The sequence below is a fragment of the Filicampus tigris genome, chromosome 11 (assembly GCF_054856515.1).
Source record: "Filicampus tigris isolate MCC_2025a chromosome 11, RoL_Ftig_1.0, whole genome shotgun sequence".
Classification (NCBI taxonomy): domain Eukaryota; kingdom Metazoa; phylum Chordata; class Actinopteri; order Syngnathiformes; family Syngnathidae; genus Filicampus; species Filicampus tigris.
The window spans coordinates 12,273,700-12,300,714 of record NC_141227.1 but is presented as its reverse complement, the minus strand read 5'-3'; the positions used below and the strand labels follow the sequence as shown (position 1 = coordinate 12,300,714).

The 27,015-nt window shown below is 40.3% G+C and overlaps 1 protein-coding gene across 12 annotated transcripts in view; it reads left to right on the top strand.

The window, feature by feature from the left end:
• Positions 1-27,015, top strand: part of LOC147139770 (neurexin-1a-like) — a 217,865-nt gene that overhangs the window by 87,766 nt on the left and 103,084 nt on the right. For 10 of the 12 annotated variants that reach the window (XM_086045831.1, XM_086045829.1, XM_086045824.1 and 7 more), the window contains 7 exons: positions 6,383-6,766; positions 14,551-14,754; positions 16,457-16,483; positions 21,734-21,856; positions 23,125-23,506; positions 25,030-25,220; positions 25,614-25,787. In XM_086045831.1, coding sequence (XP_085901957.1) covers positions 6,383-6,766; positions 14,551-14,754; positions 16,457-16,483; positions 21,734-21,856; positions 23,125-23,506; positions 25,030-25,220; positions 25,614-25,787 — 1,485 coding nt within the window. The remainder of the gene's footprint in view (positions 1-6,382; positions 6,767-14,550; positions 14,755-16,456; positions 16,484-21,733; positions 21,857-23,124; positions 23,507-25,029; positions 25,221-25,613; positions 25,788-27,015) is intronic. The other 2 variants (XM_086045832.1, XM_086045826.1) reach the window with 1 other exon arrangement.

Genomic DNA, 27,015 nt, shown 5'->3' with positions numbered 1-27,015 from the left:
AAGAAATGTCCTGTCTTAGATGGTGCTCATTATCTGTCTAGTACACATACATGCTACAGAACATCTTGTTGAGCTTTTCCTAGTCACTGTTCTGTCTACCCTGTCGAAGTTTCCATGGAAACAGGAGGTGGTCGCTCCCAGGACCAAGACAGTTGCTGCACTGTGCTGTGCTGAGATGCGCTGTAATAACATTTAAGAATAATTTATCTTGTTTTCATTAGTCATATAGCATCAATTATTCCATGCTATAAAAAAGGAACACAAGCATCTCAAATTGCCAAGTGGGAAGACTCACAGAACGGTTACAATTAAGCATTGAAGCATCCATGTTTTCAAATCACACATTTCCAATTTACCAGTTCTAGTTGATCCTTGAGTAAGTAGTATGAAACCTTCCTGCATCTTGCATTTTCATCTTGAGATTTAGTTGAAACGCAAAATACATAAACAGTATAATATTGTTACAATGTTATTGTTTGACAAACCGCTGAGTGCATTGCAACTCAAATGAAAGCATTACAGTTTCATTCATTCAGAAGTAACCCAGGCATCCTGGGGGTTGCATTCTCATAGGATACATGTTCCTTTCATGATGCATTCAAGTGCAGTTTTTGTGCGCGAAATGCTTATAATTCTGAGATCACTATTACTTTTTTTTTTTTTAATGAAAGCTATGACAGCACATTTATCGTGTCAGCATATGTCAGAACCTAACCCTAACCCACATTGAAATCTGACCACAGAAAGTTGCCAACAAATTACTTTTTTACATGTCTAAACTAAAACATGTGTACATGTACAGTTGGCTAGTTAGCTCTATGGCTAGTAAGGTTTTTATGATGGATTCCATTTGAGCCTGAACCAAATGCATGTACTTTGCTGTACTTACTTACTAAAAAACAAAATACATTGAACTGAAAGCAATTTCTAAGTCAACTGGCGTTAGGGAAGGGGCTGTGTTCAACTTTAGAGGCGCTATGGTATTACCTCAGCTGAAATAGTCGAGACAGACATGCTGTAATACTAGTACCAATTTTCAGTTCACATTGCAATTTAATATTTGATTAAATTAACCCTTTCATGCACAGTGGTCACTACAGTGGACAGCTATTTAAAAGTTGCTTTCGCCTATATTAATTAATCTAAATTAAAAAAAATATTTTAACCCTTTCATACATTAATTTCATGCATTTGATTTGATATAATTATTTAAAATATAAATATATTTTTTAGATTACTATTTATTGGCGAAAGCAACTTTTAAATAGCCGTCCACTGTAGTGACCACTGTGAAAGGGTTAAAGCAGTATTTTATAATACAATGAATCATTCACAAATATTGAGGGAGTGATAAACCTGAAACATATACTGTAGTGCAGTTTGTTTCATGTCAAATGTTCTCTTAATACTCAAGACTGACTCAAAACTGAAGCGCACCATCAGAGCCAAACGTAATTATCTGCAGCCGGGTCTTCTATGAGCAACACTTGAGCTGCATCCTTGGCAATAATGGATAATGATCTCTGCTGTATTCAGGCTCTTCCTACAGGAAGCAGATCTGTGAATGGACTCCAGCTCTCAGACTGCATCTTCTAACCTCAATACATTAGAGACGTTAAGTGACACTCTTCCTTTAAGTGAGGGCTTCTAGGCTTGAGAGTGCTGTCGGTCACAGATATATGGACTTTGCTCCGTTGTGGACCCCGCTTCCTGCCGCGGTGTGCGCACCATTGCCACACACACCCGTTAAGAATATGACCACATACATGCACATCCTCACTGACAGAAGCAACACATCTCAGGAGCTCTCTTCCTACAGAGAATCCAAATCACATTGAGAGATTCAGCCGTATCGTCCTAACTGGATTGTAGTAATCCCCGGTTTAACACATTTTGGAGATGTGTGAGTGGGGTTAGGAGGTATCATGCCAAGTTGTGCCTGGCTGCTGATGCAGAAAGTATGAGAGCCCTACTTTCTAGTTTAATAATAAGGGTTCGGTCAACCCTCTAGAAGCCTTTGAAAGTTAGTTGTAATGGGGCGCTTCATCATCATTATTCACTGAGTTGTGTGCATTGTTAGTTTGATCAAGCGCCTTAGTTTATCCTGTGCTTAACTTTATTGTTGGTTGGAATTGTGTTCCTTCATCTGCTTTCGTATCTGTCATTTTGCTCTCCCTCCCCCATGCCCTTTACAGAGACATCTTTATCTCCATGTTCCCATCTTGTACTAGATCCATCTCCTCCTCTTTTATGCTCTGCAGCATTCACACACGCACATGCCTTTTTTGCCGATGAATGAGGCTCCAAACATAGCCCTAAAATGTGCGTATGCGTTACGATCCTCATGCTACTTGTCCGGTGATGGCACACGTCCCCACGGGATTCTTCAGTGCCTTCCTACAATGTAGCTCGACTGTGTTTACACACTTACTTTACAGGACTGTGATAAGACAGCAGAGCACTCTGAACCCATCTTTTAAATATGCTTACAACCTCACATCTCTCACTCGCATCAATTTAGAAAGCCTACCCCTGCACAAAAAAACATCCTTGTTTGAGTATTCATACAATAATGGCATTATGTACCGGTAGATGTAACTGATCGTAAAGAAGTCATTAGGTGATGGTGTTGATGTAAGAAACAAAAGATGCAGATGGTTGGCCACGCCACGGGGATGGGCATTCGATAAAATATAATTATTGACTGTCTGTAAATTATATGATCAATTGGTCAAATGTCGTTTTTGTCTTATACAGAGGGTTCTTTTGAGCTCAATTAATGTGCTCCATTTTGCCTCAGTTGTATCACGTTATGTCTAGTCAACACTCAATTTTACATACACAATTGAAGAAAATTCAATTACTGGATACATTTTGACCATGCCATCATGGGCTTGTCATACAGTTTAATGGGGTAGAGCACAAAAGTGAAGGGTGGATACCTCTGTCACTAACCACATTGACCACACTAATGTTGACTCTTTAGTCAAGTACCTGCTCTAAGATAAGGAAAAACTTTCTTCACTAATGAGTTTGATGTAGTGTGCTCATTAGCTGTAACCTGAAGGGAGCTGTTCTGGCTGTGTAACGGGTGGCCCTTGCCAAGTGCGCAAACCTTGGAAGTCACAACAGATGTGGCTAGAAAGAGCAGGGACAGTCAATGGTGGCAGGGAAGCGTTGGAACAGATGTCTGGGGCCAAGACCCTGAAAACGGCTACAACATGCTGGTGGGACCAGGTTAATAAATCTGCTCCTGATCCTGCAATGTTCTCGCAGTCATTGTGTGCAAAACAGTGCTGGCTCTTCTTGAATAGAGAGAACATATGCATATTTAACTATAATCATCGCATGGCCATAATAGATTTGCTAGTAGCAATTTAACAACATACTGTATTCTACAGAGCTCGGCATTTTACTCAAAATTTAGCGCCCGTTATTCATCACCCGTCTGCAGCGTGGGTACCCTTCCGTCGTTTTTTTTTCCGGGGAGGGGAAATAGCACCCGTCTATAGGCCGGTCATCCTCTATTTTTAAATGGGTGTCCGTCGACAAGTCCAACTAAACTTTCACTCGTACCCGGCCCCCAATCCCCACCCGGCCAACACTGGAGGGTATTTGAACAGAAATAGTGACGGACTGCGCTTTGGAAGTCTTTGGAAATCTGTCCCCAAGCAACAACAACTCACTATTTTCCTCCCCGCGCTCGCCGCAGCCATCAAAGCCTTGCCGCAAAAATTAGACTAATGACGGACTGCAGACGGATGGCGGACTAAATAAAGGGGTTTCCGTCTATGCTTAATCATCTTTTTGATTTTTTATTTCCGTCTTCCGCCAAACGTCAGCAAAGCAAGTGTCTGTCAGCGATGGATAAATGGACCGGTCCATCAGATGGACGGAACGCCCAGTCTGGTATTCTAACTACATATTTAAGATAAGAAGGCCTTTATTGATCCCACAGTGGGGACATTTTCAGTGTTACAGCAGCAAAGATATAGGTCACACAGGGACGGCGGCATAATGTAGCCATTAATGTATAACATTAACGGCAAACATTCAGGATCAAACCTATGTAAATATACGCAGTAGCATGTGTATATACACATGTATATACACACCAACATACATCTACATAAAAAGTATGAGGAACACTCATTTTAGTCTGTACATAGTACAGAGGAAAAATACTCTAAGTAAGTGACAGTGCTGCAGTGCTGTAGTGAAATGTAAGGAACAGCATTGGATAAAAATAAAACTAGACTAACAGTAGTGGGGAATGTTGAGTATTGCACGGCATTACAGTAGTGGGGAATGTTGGGTATTGCACGATATGAGCTCAGGTGCAGGACTGCACAATTGCAATAATGTCCGCCAGTTTGTAGAGACTACACAATGTTCTTGTTAAAGAGTCTGACAGCAGCAGGCAAGAAGGAGCGGCTGAATCTCTCCTTTGCACAACGAGGGTGTAACAGTCTGTCACTGAAGGAGCTGTGGAGTGCTGTTAGGGTGCCCTGGAGGGGGTGGTCCGGGTTGTCCAGCATTGATGACAGCTTGGCCAACATCCTCCTGTCCCCCACCGAGTCCACAGAGTCGAGGGAGCAGCCCAGGACAGCTCCTGACCAGTTTGTCCAGCCGCTTCTTGTCCCGGGCCGAGACGCCGCCGGCCCAGGTGACCACTCCCTGGAAGATGACCGATGCAACCCCCGAGTCATAAAAGTTCCTGAGGAGTGTCCCCTGAACCCCAAAAGACCTCAGTCTCCTGAGTAGGAAGAGTCTGCTCTGACCCTTCCTATAGAGAGCGTCAGTGTTGTCGCTCCAGTCCAGTTTATTGTTCAGATGAACACCCAGGAACTTGTAAGTTGAGACTCTCTCAACATCTGTTCCCCGGATATTCACTGGTGCAGGTGGAGAGTGATGGCGCCTACCGAAATCCACCACCATTTCTTTGGATTTCCCCGCATTGATCAGGAGGCAGTTCTGCTGGCACCAGTCCACAAAACCCTGAGTAAGTTCTCTATACTACCGATCGTCGTCATGAGTCGTCAGAGAACTTCTGCAGGTGACAGGTAGGGGTGCTGTAGTTGAAGTCCGAGGTGTAAAGGGTGAACAGGAAGGGAGCCAAGACTGTTCCCTGTGGGGCCCCCGTGCTACAGAGGAGCACGTCAGACACACAGTCCTGTGTCCTCACATACTGTGGCCAGTTTGTGAGGTAGTCCTGGATCCATGTGGTGAGGTGGTGGGCCACCCCCGCCCGCTCCAGCTTGTCTCCCAATAGGGTGGGCTGGATGGTGTTGAAAGCACTGGAGCACTGGACTTTATCATATGATACTGTATTCACATTCATGCATTCTAATGGTAGGTGTAGTACAAATGTGAAAGGCCCCATTTAGTGTTTAGTGTGTCCATAAAATGCCATACATCCCTGATGAAAATTAACACAGGCTTCAGGGCTTCCAAATCTCGGAACACAGTTTGAGAAGAAAAGTAACTTAAAAGCTCTGCTCCCATTTCACAACAAAGCCATTTGGCCAGAAGCACTAAACCATTAATTACCCCCTCATATCATCCATTGCAAGCATCTGCCATTCAAAATGCAAACTATTATTGTATGGCAATATTATTTTGGAGCATCCTTAACCTATTTCAGTGCCGCTTTCTCCAGGCAGAAACCTGCTGTATACAGTAGATTACTTACTGCATGCGGGAAGTGAAGGCAGCAGTTATTAATTAAAGATCCACAATGGCACCTAAACTAAGAGTAACAGATCCATGTACAAATTTGTCATGCAAACCAGTTCCCACACTAAGGCCTTCTTTTCCGAAACTTAACAGTCCAGTCATGTCCACTGTTGTTTACCGTTCTCCAGATCGAGAATTAAACCTGAATGAGAGCAATAAATCATGGTGGAGAAACACACAAACCTCTTGTTGCAGGTTTATGTTGGAGGGGCTAACAGAAGGAGAGACTGAGTGAAAAACACTGCAGACCGTTAATCAAGATCAAAAAGATGGCTGCAATTTTTTTTTACGACTGCCTGAAATGATTGAAGGGGCGCCAAATTTTTATTCACCTCTGCGCTCTCTCACACACTTTTTAAAAAATTTTTTTATGACCACTCCTTGAAGATAAATGAGATGTATTATGAGGAATCTAGGGAAAATGGAGAGGAGGATGCTAGGGATCCGGGATTAAGCAGCTAATAGACTGGCTGCCTCGTGATTAATGTGTCTTATCAACATTCATCAGTCTTTCTAAATGAAGAAAGCCCTGACCCTGTCTCAATAGATAACGCCTATTAAGCAAACTTCTCCATTGGACCATCTTTACTTTAGTTTTCTGGAGTTCACATCTGATTGAAAAATATCCATCTGTCTCTGTTTTTAGGTACCATCTCAATCAACACCCTGCGAACTGCCTACACAGCCCCTGGAGAAAGTGAAATTCTGGACTTGGATGATAATCTTTACCTTGGGGGCCTGCCAGAGAACAAGATGGGCCTGGTGTTCCCCACTGAGGTGTGGACAGCTCTGCTTAACTATGGCTACGTCGGCTGCATTCGGGATCTATTTATTGATGGACAAAGTAAAGATGTGCGGCGCCTGGCTGAAATTCAGAAGGCTGCCGGAGTCAAGCCCTCGTGCTCTAAGGAGCCTCCCAAACAGTGTTTGAGCAATCCCTGCCAAAACAACGGCATCTGCAGAGAAGGCTGGAACCGATATGTTTGCGACTGCTCTGGAACTGGATACCTGGGTCGCTCCTGTGAAAGAGGTAGGACTTAATTCCTTGCTGTGGTTGCAATGTTGTCAGCACGGCAGAGTGACCACGATTATTTTTCTCTGCAAGGTTTCAAGACATTTTTTCTGGCATGCTACAGTTATTTTTTCATATTTCCAAACTATTATTCACCCACAAAAACAATGGGAATTGAAATAATTAGTGTCAAAATCATGCCAAATATCTGATCATATTTAACAGTTTTTATTTTTTGTCATCAATTGAATCCATCTGTGTTATAGCATCAAAAACTCTGAAAGCTAAAGAAAAATCCTCTCACGGGGCAGGAGTATTGCATAGGTTTTGCTGAACTCTACAAGAATAAAGTTTGCACTGCAAGAAGCTGAATAAATGTTACGCCTTCAATGTGTACATTTTTGTTAGAGGAAAGTCCAGTGCTGTTTTCTTTTTTAAATCCATGATCCTGATTTTGAAACGTGGGCAAAAAACGATTTATTTGAAGAAAAAATAACATTTTAACATGCCAGTGCAAGGCAGACAGAAAGAGTCAGGGTTTATAGAGTGTTGAATGGCAGGTGACTGATGCACTGCTGAGACACACTGGCGGTCATATCTAGCATGCACAATAGCCTGCAAATTGGCTGTCTTCTGCTAACCTTTTAACTCATCAAACCACTCGGCTGTGGCCAGAACTGGCACAGAATACTCATCATTCCTCCAGAGGAGACGTATTCGAGAAGTGAGTGAAGTCTTCAGGGTTGGAGTCTTGGCAGGATAACGTTCCATATAGGTTATATTGTATTAAAACATTACCTAAGCAGTAAAAATGGGAATGCATTCAGTGTGTGTTGTGTTGTGGATCTATAGTTTTGATAGATCTCTCTGAATTACAGAGATGCTGTATGTTTGGGTTTCACTGAGTGCAAAGCTCAGCAAAGTTGTGGCAGTGCGTTTCTGCCTGCATCAGCTTGTTGGCCTTTGACCAGCAGATTAGTCTTGGTCTGACCTGCTTGATCAAAATGTAGCTCGATCAAAACAAGAACCATCACCTTGTGAGCGATCCAAATCTTTCTGTTGCTAATACTGTATTGTTTTCAGAAAGGCTGTAACTCTTCATTTTAGCTTATTTATGTAAACAGAGTGAGCAGTTAAAATGGATTAATGTTATAGTTTTGATTGTATTTTTAAACATATGTAGCTTTCAATATGATCTGCTGAGAGACTATGTGTATTCCAGTCATTCATGATGTTTCCATTATACATGGATTAACAGCAACAAAAATAATTGGGAAATAGGATCATTAACAAAAGCAACAATGCAACAATACTGCTGTAAAGAAGTTATCTTCTACATATACAGCGCACTGCATATTAATGACCAAATTAAAATAAGCATAATCAAGGCAAATGTTGAAAAGAGCTGAAGCATGTGACAACGTTATCATGGTGCAATACACTTCAGGTTTCCTCACTGGAAACCATTCTACATCATTATCAAAGATTGCATGACAACAATGGTGTACTGACACTTCCAGGTCAATGACAAGACTGGCCTAATCTAGCATTTTGTTTTCGTGTTTGTGCTATAAAGCTTCATTACCTATAGATAATCCAATTTAAACATGGTTTTATCCTTGTTACTCTCATTCTTGCAGCCGTCCTTTGCTATCCCATTTGGAATACATTCAATATGTAAAGCAAGATTAAAGGGATGGTGGGGCCGGGATGGCCATGTTTTCACTAACAAGTTCATTTTATTTATTTTTTTGATCAGGAAAATGCAAATAATTGTCATTTTCTATTTTATAAACACATTTGGGAGAAATTAGGAAATAAGTGACTCCATGAATAACGCCTCTTGTTAATGAGGCGAATGGCCGCGCCCCCTACCGTTCTATCCTTGTTCAGTCGAAGTCACTGGAGGAACCCATTACAAATTCTCCATTGGAAATCATTGTACTTTCATTGCTTATAACATCCAAAAACGGGGCTAAAGATCCATGCTTGACTGATTGCTTGTCCACTGCCAGTCGCCGTCTGACTCCGAGAGTTGACACAAGTCTAGCGTCGCTAAATGTCCGAAATAGAAACCAATCGGGGTTCGTGTGCGCATTCATGCTCTTGTCCGCTTCAGCCTGTGTAAGTGGAGAAGCGATCGCCACGGTATTTTGGATTTTGTGGAGGTGATCATGATGAGATCACGTTTTATGTCAATAAATCCAAACTATTGTGCAGAACACTTTTATACTTTCACAGGTTGAAGTGGACAAGAGTAGTAATGTGCATTTGCATTTTGGTGGCGATCGGTCGCCGTTTTAGACACCAGAACTGACAAAGAGAGCAATATTACCACGCTTGGCTCCCTCCCATGATGTAGACAGCTGAGACCGAAAACATAACACAAGCCAAGCCCCAAAAAGGGGTGGGGCAATTTGTCGTAAACCTAATCACAAAAAAAAGCCCTTAAATCACTACAGAATCTTTTGAGGTGGGCATTTTAGTACTGATGTCATTTTTACCTGCAAACCTATTATATAAGTGCCAATGTTAAGATCATCCAAGTGTCACTTTAAGTTGTGCTGTTGAAGTGTGGCTACTTTGGTCAAGTAAATTGGAGATGGGCACTCATTCCCCCTTCCCTCTCATATCTCTTTGATGTGGAAATCAAACCATCGAGCCAACAGCCACAGGTGAAATATCTACAAACCAATGGATGATGTCACCCCTCCATTATCTGCAGCTGCAAAACAATATTGCTGAATTACTGTGGTACTTGAACATACAAATAGCAGTAAGTGGTACTATCTTGACCCAAATAGAAGGAGACAGCAAGAATATGAATGCATTTTATGCTATGACAACACAATATGATATCTCTAACAGAAGTGTTTTGTGAGCAAACATCCGACATCTCTCTTGAATTTGCCATTTGAGGTTTGGTTTGCTCTGCACTGCCTTTCCTCCACATGTGTGCTCCGGTTTTGACTAATGAGATGACAGGAATATGGGTACTCTGCATGAGAGAAGTGGAATGGCAACTTCAGACGGATCATTTTCTTATTTTACTTTTGAAAGATAATTAACGTATCTGGAGAGTGTTCTTTGAGTTAACAAAGGCAGAATCAGCTTTTACTTCAATGGCAAATTGAAGCAAGCAAATGGAAAAGAAAGTGCTTCATCTTCACAGCCATTTGTTCATTGTCGCAGTTATTCCTTTTCTTCTCACATTCAAGTGTCTTACTGTTTTGGCCAGGATGCATCTCTCATGTGTTCTGGCTGTGTTTGCTCAAACACTGGGAATTAGTGTGCCAGTGAGTGGGAACAGTGGATGGAGGAAGTGCCCTGGCCTGCTGCCAGCTGTTTTGATGGCTCCAGATTGCCATGATGCTGGTCGGATGCAGCAGGCACCAGTAGGCAGAGGAGCTGTCAAAAGAATTACCCCAGCTCTCACTTATCCGAGCATGGTGTACCCCCCGGTGGCAAAGTACAGCAATTACATATGGTGTAGGAGGACAACGACGGCAACGCAGCTGCAGGAGCAGGGGGTGGGGCTTGTAGAGTGAGGCATGAAGCTATTTGCCCTATTTTGAGAGATTTTAATTAAGCAGACAATTTTGTTCTTGCATCCTAAATGTCTACCCCTCCATTGTTAATCCAGTTGCTAATTAGCCCAAATATTTGTGTAAGGCCAAGGCAGGCTACCAGATGGCTTGTTGCAGGACATGCACATATGCCCTAATGAGATATGACATTCGGCATTCCCAGTGCAGCAAACATCTGCATTAAATGTAGGTTTTTGATCAATATACAGTATAGTGTGTGCTGAACACACATGCACATGCAATTTGCTGTTAAATGCATATGGTAGCGGGTCACACAGGTACTGCTGGACTTGAATTTACTAATCTGGAATGCACAATTAACTCCAAGTCTGGATGAATTAAATTTAAATATGTATTAGTTAGCCATAATAATTGCCATAAATTAACCTGCCAGAAACCTGCCCATACGTGCACCATCAACAGTAATTTAATACAACATATTACTATGTAAATGAGCATACAGTATATAAGCCTATTTAGGCTAAATCTAAATTGAGGGTCCATATATGACATAAAGTAATTGTTAGTCACAATTTACAATGCTTGAGTACCGTATGATCACAAATTAGAGACTGGTTGGCTTAGTGCCTGGAAATTACTTACACTGTATGAATATTTTGGTTGGAAAACATGCAAAGTGTGGTGTAAGGGGCTTCAGTAGCTATGACTGAGAATAGATGTCGCATTCATTCTCCATTAGCCCAAAGTTGCTATTTTAAATTTAAATTTAAACCTGTACCTTCTGGCGGTCTTAGTTGTCTCTCAGCTCCTAAGAGAGTGCGATAGCATCATCAAAGTCTAGAGATTGGTGATTAACTTGTAAATCATTCAAAAAAAGTGATAATTCTCTTTCAAGAGTCCACAAGGGTTGCAGAAACTGATTTTCCATCGCAGTGTAGCTGCCGTATATATTTCTGATAAAACATAAGATTAAAGTTCCAGGTTCTTAAGGAGGGTCCAAATAATCCATGACGACAGTGCAGCAACCTAGTTTGTGCGACAAACTAGGTTGCTGCACTGTGGCCATGCAGAGATACATTTGTGCCAGCAACTGTAAAGATATCATACTGACTCTGGAGACAATCTGCAGTAATCCTGTCATTTTATAGAATTTGCTCTGTACATATTCAATCATTAGCAGTATACTTACTTGATTGTGCATGTTCCAAGAATGCTCTGCAAAAGAGGACAATGTCTTTGAATTATTTATGGTATCCTGTTGTCATTTCCTCCTATTTATCCTGAACATATATTTTCTCAAAGTCTTTGGCAGTTGTTCTCCAGCAAAATGTAAATTGTATTGGACCTACTGCCCCGGTACCTTGGCATGCACGTCACAATCCTGTGACATGCATTTGACAGCTCCCCTTCCTGCAGAGCCTCTTCTCCTGAGGGGAGAATGAAAAAAAAAAAAGTGTGTAGTGTCTGCCATTCCTTCCCCTTGTTAGTATCAAAGCCTAATTTGTCACATCACACGGATGCAAACACATGCTGACTCCTCTGAAAAGCACACACAACAATAGGGTTTTGTGTTTTACATGAGGGAAAAGGAATGCTTGGTTTAGTTTGGTGGTTTCCATCTGCCCTATGACAGTCTTCTGTTGGGCACATTGACAGCCTCATTCTGCTCAATTTATTTACATGGAAGGGCCACAGAAAACAACTGCACTTCAGTATTGGATTTTTGAGTGGTGCTCACTTTGGATGAGGCTGATTTCCCCCACATTGTGCGCCACATCTTGACACATATTTGGACTTTTCTCCTCTATGCCACTTGAATGGTTGAAAGGTGACGTAATGGCTGAAGTGATTAAAAACACCAATTTCATGGTTCGAGTCACAGATAGTTTTTCAGCCTAATAGCAGACTCTTGTGGTAATAACATATAGTAAATTAAAATGGGAAGCAAGGCTGTCCTACAGTGTATCAAAGCCGTTGGAAAAAAAATGGGATTGTATGTTCTTGAATGCGTTGTTGACTTACCGCAGTATCATGTACCATAAACTGAGGTGTATGAAAAGATGTATGGTAGTTTTGTTTTTGTTCATTCATTGTTCAGCAGCATTCACTATGCAATAAATCTTCTTTTCACAGATATAGCATAAAATGGAGAAAGAGTGAGAATGGGACTAAAGAGAATACATCAAATACAGTGAGCCAGCATGTACTACTGTATGTGTAAAGAGTTGCAAACAACAGTAAATATCCTCTGGGAACAAGCATTTTCCAAGTATTAGGACTTTGAACTCGGTATTTCCTATCATTTTCTGACAGTTTTCAAATGCTACCCTCTGCTGTGTCAGCCTGTTTGGAAGCAGTGTGACTCATTTGTCACACACCCCTGTCATCTGCAGGGTACCCCAGAAGGGGCGTGGAGAAATTGGATTTGGGTGAAAAATGTGACTGAGTCACTCCAGAAGGGATGGATGTGACATGTGACTTTGTGTGACTGGGAAGTGGTGATGAGGTGGTATGTGGGGCAGTGATATCCTCTAACCCCCAAACTCTCCATCTCCCTCCCCTTTGAACTGTCTGTCTCTGCACTGCGAGAGCAATAATGGCTTTGTTATTGGGTTGTGGTTTAGTTACATTCTGGGAAATGCTGTTACAAACTCTTGCCAGCGTTAAACAATCTCCCTGGCATTTCTCCAGACAGCTGCCTAATGCTTTGAGTAAATGCAGCGGCAATGAGCAGACGCTCGATATTTAAGGTCCATGGACAAACACAGATCATGTTGATCTTAATATATTTTGCTTCAATCGATGCCCCTGTGTAGGTTGTCGCTGTGACGCGCAAAACATGTATACAAGGCTTCAGTCACTTTACGGTGCATTGAGTTTCCATTATTTCCTTTCCTATGCTAGTTCAAGGAACATGATCCTGTCCTACCAGGTTCTATATGTGCTTCCCTATTCCATCTGTTTGCATTCACCCACAGAGACAAATATATCAAAATGACCAGAAAGACCTTTTCAAACTTACTGTCTGCATGGACACCATTTTTGAGACAATGAGTAAATCCTGAGCAATGTAATGTCTATTATGAGTTGCTGTGAGTCACAGATGCCTTTCCAAGCACACCAGCAATTCGCTTCCGGCTGAGTGGCACATGTAGAAGAACACATTCTTATTCATGTTTCACATCTTTCTTGTTCAGTAATTCTTCTTTGCATGTGTACAAGGCACGATACAAGTATACATTGTATTTTCCTTGGCATTACTTTGATCAAGCTGTTGTTGAAAAAAAATGCCATGATTCAAAAACAGATGATTGGAACGCTGGTTAATACATCACAGCTTCATAGGCCAGTGATTTCCAACCACTGTGTGATGGCAGTTTAGCGTGTCCTGAAATGTCCACGGGAAATTTTCCAATTTCACTTACCAGTAATTGGGTGTAAAATTAATTTTGAACAAGTATTGCATCTTTGTTCACTTTGCCAGTAATAATTTATAGTGACAGGCAGAGCAATAATCTCATTCACTTCCAGCCATTTTAGAGTATTTTGACTTTATTAGGATGCACAGGATATTGTGTTCAATGATTACGTACAGAATCCACCAAATGAAATAATAAACTCTCCTTTCACCAAGAAACAAAGTTTGATTATTCTTTTGTAATCAGCAGTAGAAGAAAGAGAGGTTTAATTAAAAAAAACACAGCCGTTCCTCCCATTGGACTCACAAACTGGGCAGATCTCATACCTAAAATTGTGAATAACTGCCCATCTCCTTTGAAAAACCTAATTGACAAGTATATTGATCAATGGCAGTGAATATCGCAGAAGACACCAATCAGACGACAAAATGAGTCATGGCTCCCTGTGAGTATATCAATTTTGTGGTCAGCTAAACGGGCCCAAATTAAAATTTGCATAGTAAATACATTTGCGCCTAAAAAGAGATGAGATCATGTTATTTCAGTATATACTGTATACGCCTTGTGCCATTTTTGTTCATTTGTGTGCTGCGAGATGTTTCCAATGTAAAATATGTCCGTTGACTCAAAAAAGGTTGTGAATACTGCCCTTGGGTAACTGCAGAGGGGAGCTGAACATTAGGGAATAACAACAGTGACATCTGATCAGATTGTGAAGTGCTTGTATTATAGCCCCTTTGGTTGGATTGATAGACTAAGATTTGTGACAAAACTGCCACAGTTTGTATCAGTGATGCTTCATTTCTTTGTGCCGCTCTCTTCAATCTATTTGCAGAGGCGACGGTCCTCAGTTACGACGGCAGCAAGTTTATGAAGGTCCAGCTGCCAGTGGTGATGCACACAGAAGCTGAAGATGTTTCTATGCGCTTCCGATCCCAGCGAGCCTATGGCATACTAATCGCCACCACCTCCCGGGACTCGGCCGACACCCTGCGTCTGGAGCTGGAGAGCGGCCGCGTGCGGCTGACTGTCAACTTAGGTAGCGACCCAAGCGTGTATCCTCTCTGCCGCAGCAAAGTCATGCGTCAAATTGAGCTAAATTACGCCTGACAACTCTTTCAAATGCACTGCCTCGCCACCACATGCACTGCACTTCACACACATACCATTATTATTACACATTCACATTCTTGAATAGAAGGAGATGGTGTAAAGCTTTCAATGGCAAGAGTCTGCGGCTCTCTGCTTACTGCCACTTGAACTCACAGCTGCCTTTGCCCAGCAAGGAAATGCTCGCCACTCATTCAACGTATTCCTCATTGGCATCTGTTATGGTGCTGTTGCCACCCTATTTTTCTTGGTGCTGTTTTATTTGCAGTTATATCTAATTCATGGATGGATGGATAGATGGATAGATGGATAGATGGATAGATGGATAGATGGATAGATAGATAGATAGATAGATAGATAGATAGATAGATAGATAGATAGATAGATAGATAGATAGATAGATAGACGGATGGATGCTTGGCGCAAATGATTGGCGTGTATTAATGCTGTTCACTGACATAATATATATTCCAAAACAAACGAAATAACGCACTTAGTCAAATCAATAAAATTACAATTACTTGGTGGCCACCTCCCACCAAGCGGATAGAATAACCAATAAACATGTATCACCTATCAGAAGGCCCACTTTTATGCCCCTCTTTCAAATCAGTGCATTTCCTGTAGGGCAGGCAAGTGTTGGTCTCTGGCTGTTTGCTCCCACTTTTCTGCTGCGGTTGACAACACACGACAGGCAGGGCCAGAAAAGAAGGCAGGGAGGGGGTTTTCGAACTGGGTCACCTATCGCGCAGAGCACAACATGAGCTGAGCTTTTGCAACCAGGGAGGTAAAAAGGAAAAGTAAGATAAAGCCTGTGTGCCCGCGGCTTACTGTAAGTCAGTCATGAAAGTTGACAACTAGAGCTCCTGTGGTAGAATTAAGACCACAATCCAGCATGCCGGGAAAGGAACTACAAAAAGTCTGCTTTCTTCTTTTGTACAAGTTTGTCTTTTAAAGCTTTAGAAACAAAAAGACACATAGATGTTATCGTTACCTTGAATTCCAGTCATTGGCGTAGAAATTGACTCGTACTCGTACTATCCACTGTATTCATTACATTGAGGTAGAAATCCTAGATTACTGCAATTTTAATGGACTGTAATAAAATCATTGAAATATATATCAGACTTGCGTTAAGGGTAGATCATTATTTCAAAATCATAATAATTTCTCTCTTACCGTATATAACTACTGAATTTTATGATCAGGTAGTAATCGCTGTGTCATATTTTGAGGGATACTCATTTTTTTGTTAGCAATGGATATACAGTAGCTGCCTGGCTGGCCCTGTCTGACTCTGACCAAAATCTCATGCTCTCGTAATATATACTGTAAATGCAAATAATCCACCTAAAATACAAAGACATAACAGTCATACATGTTCATATTTTGTATGATTAGCTTGTTGTCACTTGTTTTGGATAATCCCTTAAACCATGTTTTGCTCCCCTGTCATGACTACTGCAGTACTTTAGTGGTCATGTTGCAGCTGGAGGCCATGGGTGAGAGCATCAGAGGACGGTCAGCGTCCGTGTGTATGTCCCCAGAGAGGTGGACTGTAAACTTTACTGATGTCTGCAGCTGCAATGTTGAAAGATGAATTTATCTCTCATCTATTCTTCCCCATCTAGATTGTGTCAGGATAAACTGTACCTCCAGTAAGTTACTGCTCACATTTATTTCTTCTCTAGCTCTTCTATTACTGTACTTCTCTCGACATTTATGTACTAAAGTCCTGGTTATCTAGCAACCTTGTTTTATAAAGGACATACTATTTCTTTTCTGCAGCCTCTCTAAATGACATTCAAAAGTCCTTGTAAGATGTATCTGACTTGCATCTTGCATTGCATTTATTATTAGAATTAGAGGTTTACAAGAACTTGAAAAAGAGGAGGTTGTAATGAAAGCGAACCATACAGTATTAAGCATTTTTTTATTGATATTTTCTCATGATATTTAACAAAAAAAAACACAAAAATAGTAATATTTCAATTGTTTTAGACATGCATGAGGTCACTTTTTTTTCTTTGACTGCAGTATGACTAGCTGTTTGTAAATTGATGAGGCCATTCATACAGGAAATACAGAGTGTGGTTTTATTATTCTCATTAACTTGCTTCACAGAGCAGAAAGAAATGTTTGAAGAGGAAAGGTGCAAGAATAGATCACTGCCCTGTGTGTGTGTGCATCTGTGAGCGTGTGTGTTTTAACAAAGAAGGAACATTGCAATATTTTAAAAGGTAAATATCCCTGACATTTATTATTCAGGAACTGTGATGAATAAATTATTACATCTTAGGAGTCATAATGTATGACCTCTCTTCCTGTTTAATGATTCCAAAATATATACATACTATCAGTATCATAGATAATAATGAATGAAATAAAATCCTATCCTGTCCCCACAAATAGAGAGGTTTAATATGCTTTAATTCAGTTGTCCGTATTCCAAAGGTCATGATGAGAAGGGAGGCCTTACATAACAAATGTTGCATCACGTGAAGTGACCTCTAGACATGCCTCTGTGAGCCAGCCACTCTTAACACCTTTCTAAATGCTAAATAGCATTGTTCATGCCTTCTGGATGCATCCCTTGTTTGTGTATGCAAATGAAAGGTTCACAGCTCTAATTCCCCGTTTCAACGCTTTAAAAGGTCATTCTTGGTTTATGATGGTACTGCGAAGGCGTGATGTATGCACAAAACCCGGGTAATTATTTTATAGCAATATTTGGACAGGTAGTAGTGTTTTTCTTTTTTTAAGACAAAACCAAAATACAATTTAACATTGTCACTGTTGTTGTCATACGTCACTGAAACTTTGAATGAGACAATATTCTTTATGGATTATATAGCTTTGTAGTGCACAAATAAAATCAAAAGGCAAAGTATCTTTTTGATAATGGATATTTGACGGAGAAATGACGTTGTGTTTAAATAAACAGTGGAACTACGCAAATAATAATTGGAGATCCACACCAGGGTCTCAGGACATAGGAAATTGAAGTTTGAGGAGCCATATGTATTTAGTTCATGTCAAATTCATTATTTTTCTATGTTTCTTATATTCTCTGTTATTTCCGTCCTCTTGTTTCCACTTGTTAATTAATGTGCAGTGTCAGGCGCTGCGGTTCTGGTCAGCTTGGTGGTTGAGAAAAATTCAGTAGCAACTCTAAGAACACATCACTGTCAATTAGTGACCGAGGCTCCCTGGGGCTGCTGAGAGCTGTCTGAAGAAAACACTGCCACTTTGACTTACGTAAACATTCATAACGTGTACCAAGCGATAACAAACTAAAACACATGAGCTTAAGTTCTCTGGCTACAGATGGTTCCGTGCTACACCAACAATGCAAGGCGAGAGATTATTATATTTATGTAATTTTTATTGGCCACTGTTGGCTCATGTAATAAGATCTTTAAGTATGGCGAAATGCCACTGACTTCCTATATGACTGATCTTTGCTGCAATATCAGATATATATAATATAGGTCAAATGCAAAAAAAATTGGAAAAAATCGGAATATCTGGTTAATAATTTAAAATACATAGGTTTGCAATAGCTCAAGTACATAAACGCTATGCATATCATGCTAAGTATATCAAATACATTGGAGTGATTAATATTGATTACTTGCACGTGCATGTTTTGTAGTAGTATTTTGATCACATTGGTTTTGCTAGGACAGCACGGTAGTCGACTGGTTAGCATGTCTTCCTCATAATTCAGAGGTTGTGGGTTCGATTCCGGCCTCAGTCTTCCTCTGTGGAGTTTGCACACGTCCCTCTGTGGATTTTCTTTGGGTAGTCCGATTTCCTCCCACATTCCAAAAACATGCATGGCAGGTTGATTGATCATTCTAAATTGCCCCTAAGTGTGATTGTGTGCGTGTGTTTGTTTGTCCCCGTGTACCCTGCGACTGGCTGGCAACCAGTTCGGGGTGTCCCTCGCCTACTGCCCGAAGACAGCTGAGATAGGCTCCAGCACCCCCGCGACCCTCGTGAGGATAGAGCGGTATAGATAATGGATGGGTGGTTTTACTAAGATTGAATACATACATCTGTCATTGTTTATTCAAAACACATTGGATTACATAACTATAATTCTTAATTGTTTCCTTTACATTTGACGTGCAAATATACAGCACATAGCGTTTAATTGTCAGGTTCAGAGAAAGTGAACCTGCAAATAAGTAAGTATGGATCCCAAAAAATGTAGATATGAACAATATTTTGAATGAACAAATCAGAAAACTCATAACGACAAAGTACAACAAAATACGCTGGCATGAAGCAGCCAGGATAAACGAAACATAAAACGCTTGCAAAAGGCAAGGATGCTACAACCGAGAGTACGTAGTGCTTAATTAATGCGGAAAATAATAAACACTACAATGATCAACCATAACGCGGCGCGGAAAGTATACTTACACGTGTGAACAAGACGACGACAGGAAGGCAAAAGCAATGTACTATGAGTCAAGATTATCTAGGACGTGGACCAATGATCATGAGCAAAGGAGAATAATCCGACTATACCTTGCTGTTGTCAATGTCGTTTTAAAGTCCCATGATTATGATGGCCAACAGGTGTGACACTGGAGGTCTCCATTCCTAACAGCGTAACATCTACTAAACACGATCAATATGAAGTTCAAGGGAGAATGTCAGATTTTCGGGTGACAAAATGGTCAAGTCTCAAGGGCCGCTTATGATGACATGTACTAATATTGACTCAAATACCTGATTAGTGAAAACAAACTATTAGATTTCATGGACCAGTTTTTCAATGTGTGTAATAAACTTCAGTGGCAATCGTTTTAATGAGCAATTGTTCTTTTTGAGTACTAATTGTATTAGGAGAATTTAATGAACTGATTGGCCCTTTTTCGCGACCTTTGCACGATGGAACGTTTTCACAATGCATTTTAACATTTATTAGACAAGTAGGTCGCCTGGTGTGGCCCAGTAAGATTTCCTTGCCACCAGCACAGGCTTTGATGTCTTCTTTTTGACAGTAATCCAGCGGTTGCTGATCGGTCAGCCTCTTTCCTCCACCTGAGCGAGTCGCGATTCTGGGCCGGGTAGCACCAGCGTCTTGCTTGTCGTTTTGCCAACCCGAGTTGATTGACTGGATAATCACATGTTCTCTTGCTGCCCTTGTGCCATACTTCTCCGTTGTTCCCTTGGGCACGGAAGTCAACGAGGTGGCAAGAGATCGCTGTGGGTCCATCACTGCAGATAGATCACCATAAGTGAGGATTCTTGGTGGCTGGATGCCACCCACACATTGGCCTTTAATGTCAGTGTCACAACCACACAGTAAGGCAGGGAATGGGGTTGTAATGTAAATTGGCCTCTTGGCCTGCTCCCTTTTTTCTCCCCTTGGAGAGCAACAAGGGCAGAAAGATGGAAGACAACGATCGAGTACACTTTCAAGTCCTTCTCTATTCCATTATTTCATATCTCTGGCCCTTAATCCCTCTCCAGTTCCAATCCTGCCCCTGTGTTTAGTGCTTGCAAAGCAGAACTGGGCCTAAGATTGAATGTGTCCCAGGACCTTGGCATCCTCACATTTGCATATGCATTGCATCAGGGGTTTAAAACTTGCTGAAAAAGAGAGCATAAATAGCCATAAAGGAGTTGAAGAGAATGAACCTGGCACCTATCTAAAATAAGCCTCACAGTGGGCAGAGCCTAGAGATTTAATTCTGTCACAATGGGATATTGTCATCCGCGTGTTTGGTTGTGTGGGCACAGCAGGAGAACACTGCAGCGGCATCTACAGTATATGAATTCCAAATTCTTCACGGGGGTTGCATGCTTCTCTCGTCAGACCAATTCAGGGATTTCTGTGATTTGTGAGTGGTAATTGCAGAAAGGCATCATGTAGGATTTTTTAAATTTTCCTGCAGTTTGTGGTGTTGCTCTAATTTATCAGATTTTTAAATTAGATTATGCTGGAGGTCTTTGCCACCTTGAATCTATGTAACCTCTCATTTACAGCCTGCCTGATAGTAGTCACACAGTTCATGCAAATATTATAATGCCAGTGTTCAGGATTCGCTGAAGGCATAAATCAGAGGACCGCAGTGTTATTTTAATTCATGTCAGTTTAATTGTCACTCAGTATTAAAACACATCATGGTTACACGACGTTCATGTTCAATTAGCATGCAACCATCACAAGATAACCAGTGCCGTGTTTCCCAAAACGTTTTGTTCTCACATTAGTGGGAGAATATATTGGAAATAGAACCACACTCTGTATTTTCTTGATTTTGATTGGCTGAATTTGACAGTAATTTTGGTTTTGCTCTACATTACCCATTCTGAAACCTACTACAATGGTGATTTTTCACATTACTGTTATTACACGTAACCTCTTTAAAAAAGTATTTACTATATAGAATTTAACAGGCACTAACAAATAAGTGCAAGGAGAAGCCCAATTGGTGAGGTGCAAAATATCATGATGGTCATCTGCTGCCACCTGCTGGTGTGATGCAAATTGGTTGAATACTGTCCTAAGCTACATTTCCCCTTATTTCTTGAGTTTAATTAGTTAAAAAAACTAACTAACAGTTCAGATTTCCAACAGAATAGCTATTAAAATATGGCTGCTCGATTACGTCCTCTCTCCTTTTTGAAAATGAGAGCTCCTTAAGCGTTCTGATGTATTTCTTTGCCTAATGGTGCAACAGCAAAGTGCAAGTCAGAATAATGTATTTTTATGGACCATTAACTATGTCAACCTTCATGTTTTCTGCCTTTGATGAAAAAAATGAACTCATCCACTATGTCCCCCTTTTCTTTGACCTTCTTTACTACGTTCTCTAAGGATTTCTGTAGGTATGCCTACCTTGCACATGTGTATGTTTGTTAACCATTTTCGGACTGTCCTGCAGGCAAAGGTCCAGAGACTATTTTTGCGGGTCAGAATCTGAACGATAATGAGTGGCACACAGTACGTGTCTTCAGGAGGGGAAAGAGTTTGACACTGACCGTAGATGATCTGACACCAGTGGAAGGTACTTATTAATCCTCATTCCTGGGTGGGACATACAAACATATGTAATTTTATTTTCACCCTTTTTTTTTGTTGTTGTTTTTTTTTTTTACAGTTAAACTCAAACCTATTTAGACGCTTGGCTCCTTTTCACTTGCTGTAAAGTGGATTTGTATTTGGTGAATGCTAAAATACGTTTTACCATTTGAAAAATGTAACATATTCATACCCTTTCCCTGTACGGACCATTTTAAAGTGGATTTATTATAATACTCTAGTAATACAAATAGATTATGCAGGAATTTTAGGCACCAAACTCTTGAGTCCACCTTTTTTTTTTTTTTTTATTGTGTTAATTTTAATTTTTAACTTAAAAAAAAATAGATGGCATTGAAACAAGATCAGAAAGAAACAATTTAGTCTATGTAAGGCCTGATCATTATCATTGTTGTACCTGTAACAATGACAGTTACAACAGCCATTCTTCTTATTATTATTCATTTTGTGAATTGGAAATACCAAAATATAAATAATACTAATAATCTTGGAACGGTTTTGGAAGATGTTGCATTCAACCTTGAAAACACACAATCGATATGCAAAAATACCATACCTGAATAATGTTGGGATTAATTCTGTTACATTATTTATTTATTTTTTTCCTGTATAATCTATTGCAGAACAACCCCACGCCTCCTCCCAAGATCAAAAGTGTAAAATTATTTGAATTGATTGTACTGGACTTTGTTCCAGGGCAGCGCATTAGAGAAGTGGTTAGCATGCCTGCCTCACGGTTAAAAGACTCCGCGCTTAACCTCAGCTCAGGCCGTCCTGTGTGACGTTTTCAATGGGTTTTGCGTGGGTTTTCTCTGAGTACTCCAACTTCCTTCTACATTCTGAAAACATGTATGTTAGGTTAATTTAAGACTCCTTATTCACCATAGGGTGTAAATGTTTATTTTTTTAGGTTTTTGTTTTTTTAGTTGGTTTTTTTTTTGTGCCCTGCGATTTACTGGGGACCAGTCCAGGGTATACTCTTCTTGCCCAGAGTCTGTTGGGATAGGCTCCAGCTCACCTGCGACCCTAATGAGATAAAATGGATGTGTACATATGTTATTATGTCCCTATAAATAGTCTTCAAAAATGTAAGACAATGTGCAACCTCAAGAATATAGCTTGCTTGCAAATCTTGATAACTTTAGCATAATTCAAGTATTTTAGGCATTTTAAGGAAGTTGTGTTGCCATTTACTGTAACTGTCCCACTCCTTTTTTTCCCATCTGTGCGAAGGTCAAATGGCTGGTGACCACACCCAACTGGAGTTCCACAACATTGAGACAGGCATCGTGACGGAGAAGCGCTTCATGTCCATGGTGCCGTCCAATTTCATTGGTCACCTCCAAAGCCTGTCCTTCAATGGCATGGCCTACATAGACTTGTGTAAAAATGGCGACATCGACTACTGTGAGCTCAACGCCATGATCGGCTTCAAGAACATCATCGCTGATCCTGTCACCTTCAAGTCGCGTTCCAGCTACGTAACCCTCACTGCTCTGCAGGCTTACTACTCCATGCACCTTTTCTTTCAGTTTAAGACCACCTCTTCCGATGGCCTCATCCTCTATAACAGTGGGGATGGGAATGATTTCATTGTGGTGGAGCTGGTCAAAGGGTATGTTCACACTGTATAAAGCCATGTTCAGTACCCACTCTCTGTTTTTCTGATGTTCTCACACTCTAAAAACATTTGGGTTGAAAATAATAACATTTGGGGTCAAAAATTGACTGATCCACTACTTAAGTCATTTTGACCCAACTTCGAAAACAACCCAAAAAAAGGGGCTGTTTTGTACAAAGAAGGTGGGTCAAAAATTAGTGGATGGACCCAAAATGGTGTTATTTTTAACCCAACTGTTTTTAGGGTGAAGAGATGTATTCTCTTCATAATGTGCCAATGGTTGTATTTGTAGTTTATTGTGATCTAGAACTGCTCTTCATCACGATGAGAGTTGGTTCTAATATTTCAGTTAGTTGATTCAGTTCTATAAGTTCAAACAATAAGGCACATCGCTCAGTGTGTTTGCAGAACAGTTCTACACCACTACAAACTACATCCAAAATAAACATATCTTAAATACATAAAAGTGATCCCTAATATATTTGGAAAGACTATTTTGAAACCTACATTTTTGAATACCTGAATACCTGGCTGTGGTCCGAATTAATTAATTTGGGAGGTATCAAGTCTCTTTTGCAAAATGTAGCTGGGCTTGGATGTTTCTCTTTGTAAGATAAGGCTTCCACCTTTCCACCATATCTAATGGCTCAGATGTATGAAGGTTGGAAATTGTTGTCGCATAAAAAAAATAAAAAAAACAGCATGGGCATGTCAACTTTTTATATCCACTGTATATGAAATATATTTTAGTACCAAACCATGTTTATTTCCCCCCCCATGCAATTTTGACATCTTTTCTTTCCCTTTCATTCTTAGTCAGTGTGTCAGCATCTGAAGAGACCTGCAAATATGAGAAGCTAAATGTTTACTACTCCGCTGCTTGTACAAAATGAAGAACCATTCCTTTCATTAAAGTATTCCATTTCACAACAGTGAACGGTACACTCAAGTGAATAAAATTCTTCGCAGTGTATTACTGAAAGACTTTTTAGAAATGTTGTTCATATCACCTTCGTGTCAGAATTGTTACTTAGAGTTTTGGCTAATAGTCTTCTTTTTAATCCTCACAAAAGCCACACAAGGACCCAACATAAAAAAGTGCATTTCTTAAAGCTCAAATGACGCTATAGAATGACCTCCTTTCAAGTAAAGCCTGAAGTTATACATACTATTCTTCTTGCGGAACATTAAAAAGTAATTCATTTTAATTAAATTGAGAACACAGAGTGTCTTCAAAACACAAACTTAAAGACTGGTTTGTTCATTACTGCCCAGAGCCTTTAGCAATTCTGCAAACTGACAATAATTTAGCTATTTTTTATGCAGTTGAACTGGCTAATGCTTCAAAAGGAAAAAAAGGCATTCCAGGAACATGCATTTTTGCATTTGCAGCACATTTGCTGCATTTTTTTAGAGGTTGATAGCGAATAACAAAAGTTTATTGCGCTGCTTTATTTTCAAATGTATTTTCTGTCCATGCTCAACACAATTAATGTTCTTCATTTTTGTGATTATAGATACCTGCACTATGTGTCAGACCTGGGAAATGGAGCCCATTTGATTAAAGGCAACTCCAACAGGCCTCTCAATGACAACAACTGGCACAGTGTCATCATCTCCAGAGATGCCAACAACCTCCACACAGTCAAGATTGATACCAAGATTACCACCCAGACCACCACAGGGGCCAAAAACTTGGACTTAAAGGGTATATGATCTACTGAACATACTAGCGTGAACATAATATAATCATCACATGGGCAGTCGTCTGATAATAGAACGGAAGTAAACATAGTTAAATTTACATTTAAACATGCATGTATGTGCCGATGGGTCTCTAAAAGGCAGACGAGCTGGAGCTGATTACCATTTTTAAGTTGTGCACTCCTTTGTATGAATGTTTTCCATGGTGTTCTATTTGCTCGCAATGTTCAAACATACATGTAATCCTCTGAAAAATCTGAAGACGTCTGAAATATTCGTTGCCATCTCACAATGGTAAAGCTGCTTTTTATTCTCCTCTCTCACCGCTACGTTATAGTGCAATGCCGTGTTTGTCCACTCGGGGTCAGTATTGTATTTTTCTCCTCTTATCATTCAGGTAACCTTTATATTGGTGGGGTGACCAAGGAGATGTACAAGGAACTGCCCAAACTGGTGCATGCCAAGGAGGGCTTTCAAGGCTGTTTGGCATCAGTGGATCTGAATGGCCGCCTCCCTGACCTGATGTCAGATGCACTGGACTGTGTGGGACAAATTGAAAGGGGATGTGAAGGTGAGGTTTAAATTTAATTGTGTTTTGAGCTTCCTGATGTGTTTTATACTTTTCATGCCAGCAGATCTACAGGACTGAGTAAAACTCAGGCTGCAGCATATATGCCTACATTTTTTATCGTTATTATTATGACTATTGTTAATATTATTATTATTTTATTTTTGACAGTGCGCTGCAGTGCTCAAGTGATTAATCACATTTTGTTCAAGTAAAATCCATATTAATATTAAATTATTTGAGGAATCTAAAGTCAAACATAGAATCAAAATCAGTAATATTAGATCTGGTCTTCAGTTATGATTTCCATCTGGTCTTCAATAAACCTGTGGTAATTGTTGTTTAATGTTGTTTTGCCTTGTTTTTAACTCTACTGTAGTTGGTTTGAAAAAAAAGTATTTGGGCAACACCGAAATGAAAAGAAAAAAAATGAAAGAAAAAAATCTATTATGAATGAATCAACATTTCCACATCTCTCGGGACCAATGTCACAAAATATTTTTCCAAACCAAACTACAAACTATATGAGATCCCGTGACACTTGCTTTGTTCAGTGCGTAAGAAGAGGTGAGCCTTGTGACTGGACAAGGCTGCTTCACCTTAGCAGTCCAACAGCATCTGACAATTCCTTGCCGAGAAGAAGATCACGGTTTCGAAGCATTGTCCCAACTGACCCAACCTAGTGCTGTTTGATTGTTTTCATCTTTCCCAAGCTCCAGGGGTCATTTTGGGACCCGTTTGGAAGACATGGTTGACATTAACATAGCCGCGGCGGCAGAGCTGCGTACAATTCTGGAATAATCCTTCCAAGTGTGGCAGGGAAAGTAGACTCCAAGAGGATTGGTTCAAAGGGGAAAACGTGTAGTTTGTAATTTGGATTTGAAATCCCCTATGACACCATCTGGAACTATTCTGACACACGTTATGTGACACATGTTATGATGCTACGTGTGAGACAGCATCTGCTGGTTTCAGCTGTTGGGTTGGCGCTAACGCACTCCTATTTACAGACAAGACAACATAGGCTGAGGTTCCTCCATTTTAAATGTGAAGCGGTTTTGACCCACAATCTCAAACTACTGTGTAGAATGACTGTTGTTTGTTTGTTTGTTTATTTTTGTTTGTAATTTAAGTAAATGTTTGTTTTGATTAATTTCTTGGTGCAAGATTTAGCTATAACAAAAATCCTCCAATCTTCTTCCTAACACTCCTTTTTACACACTTTACATGG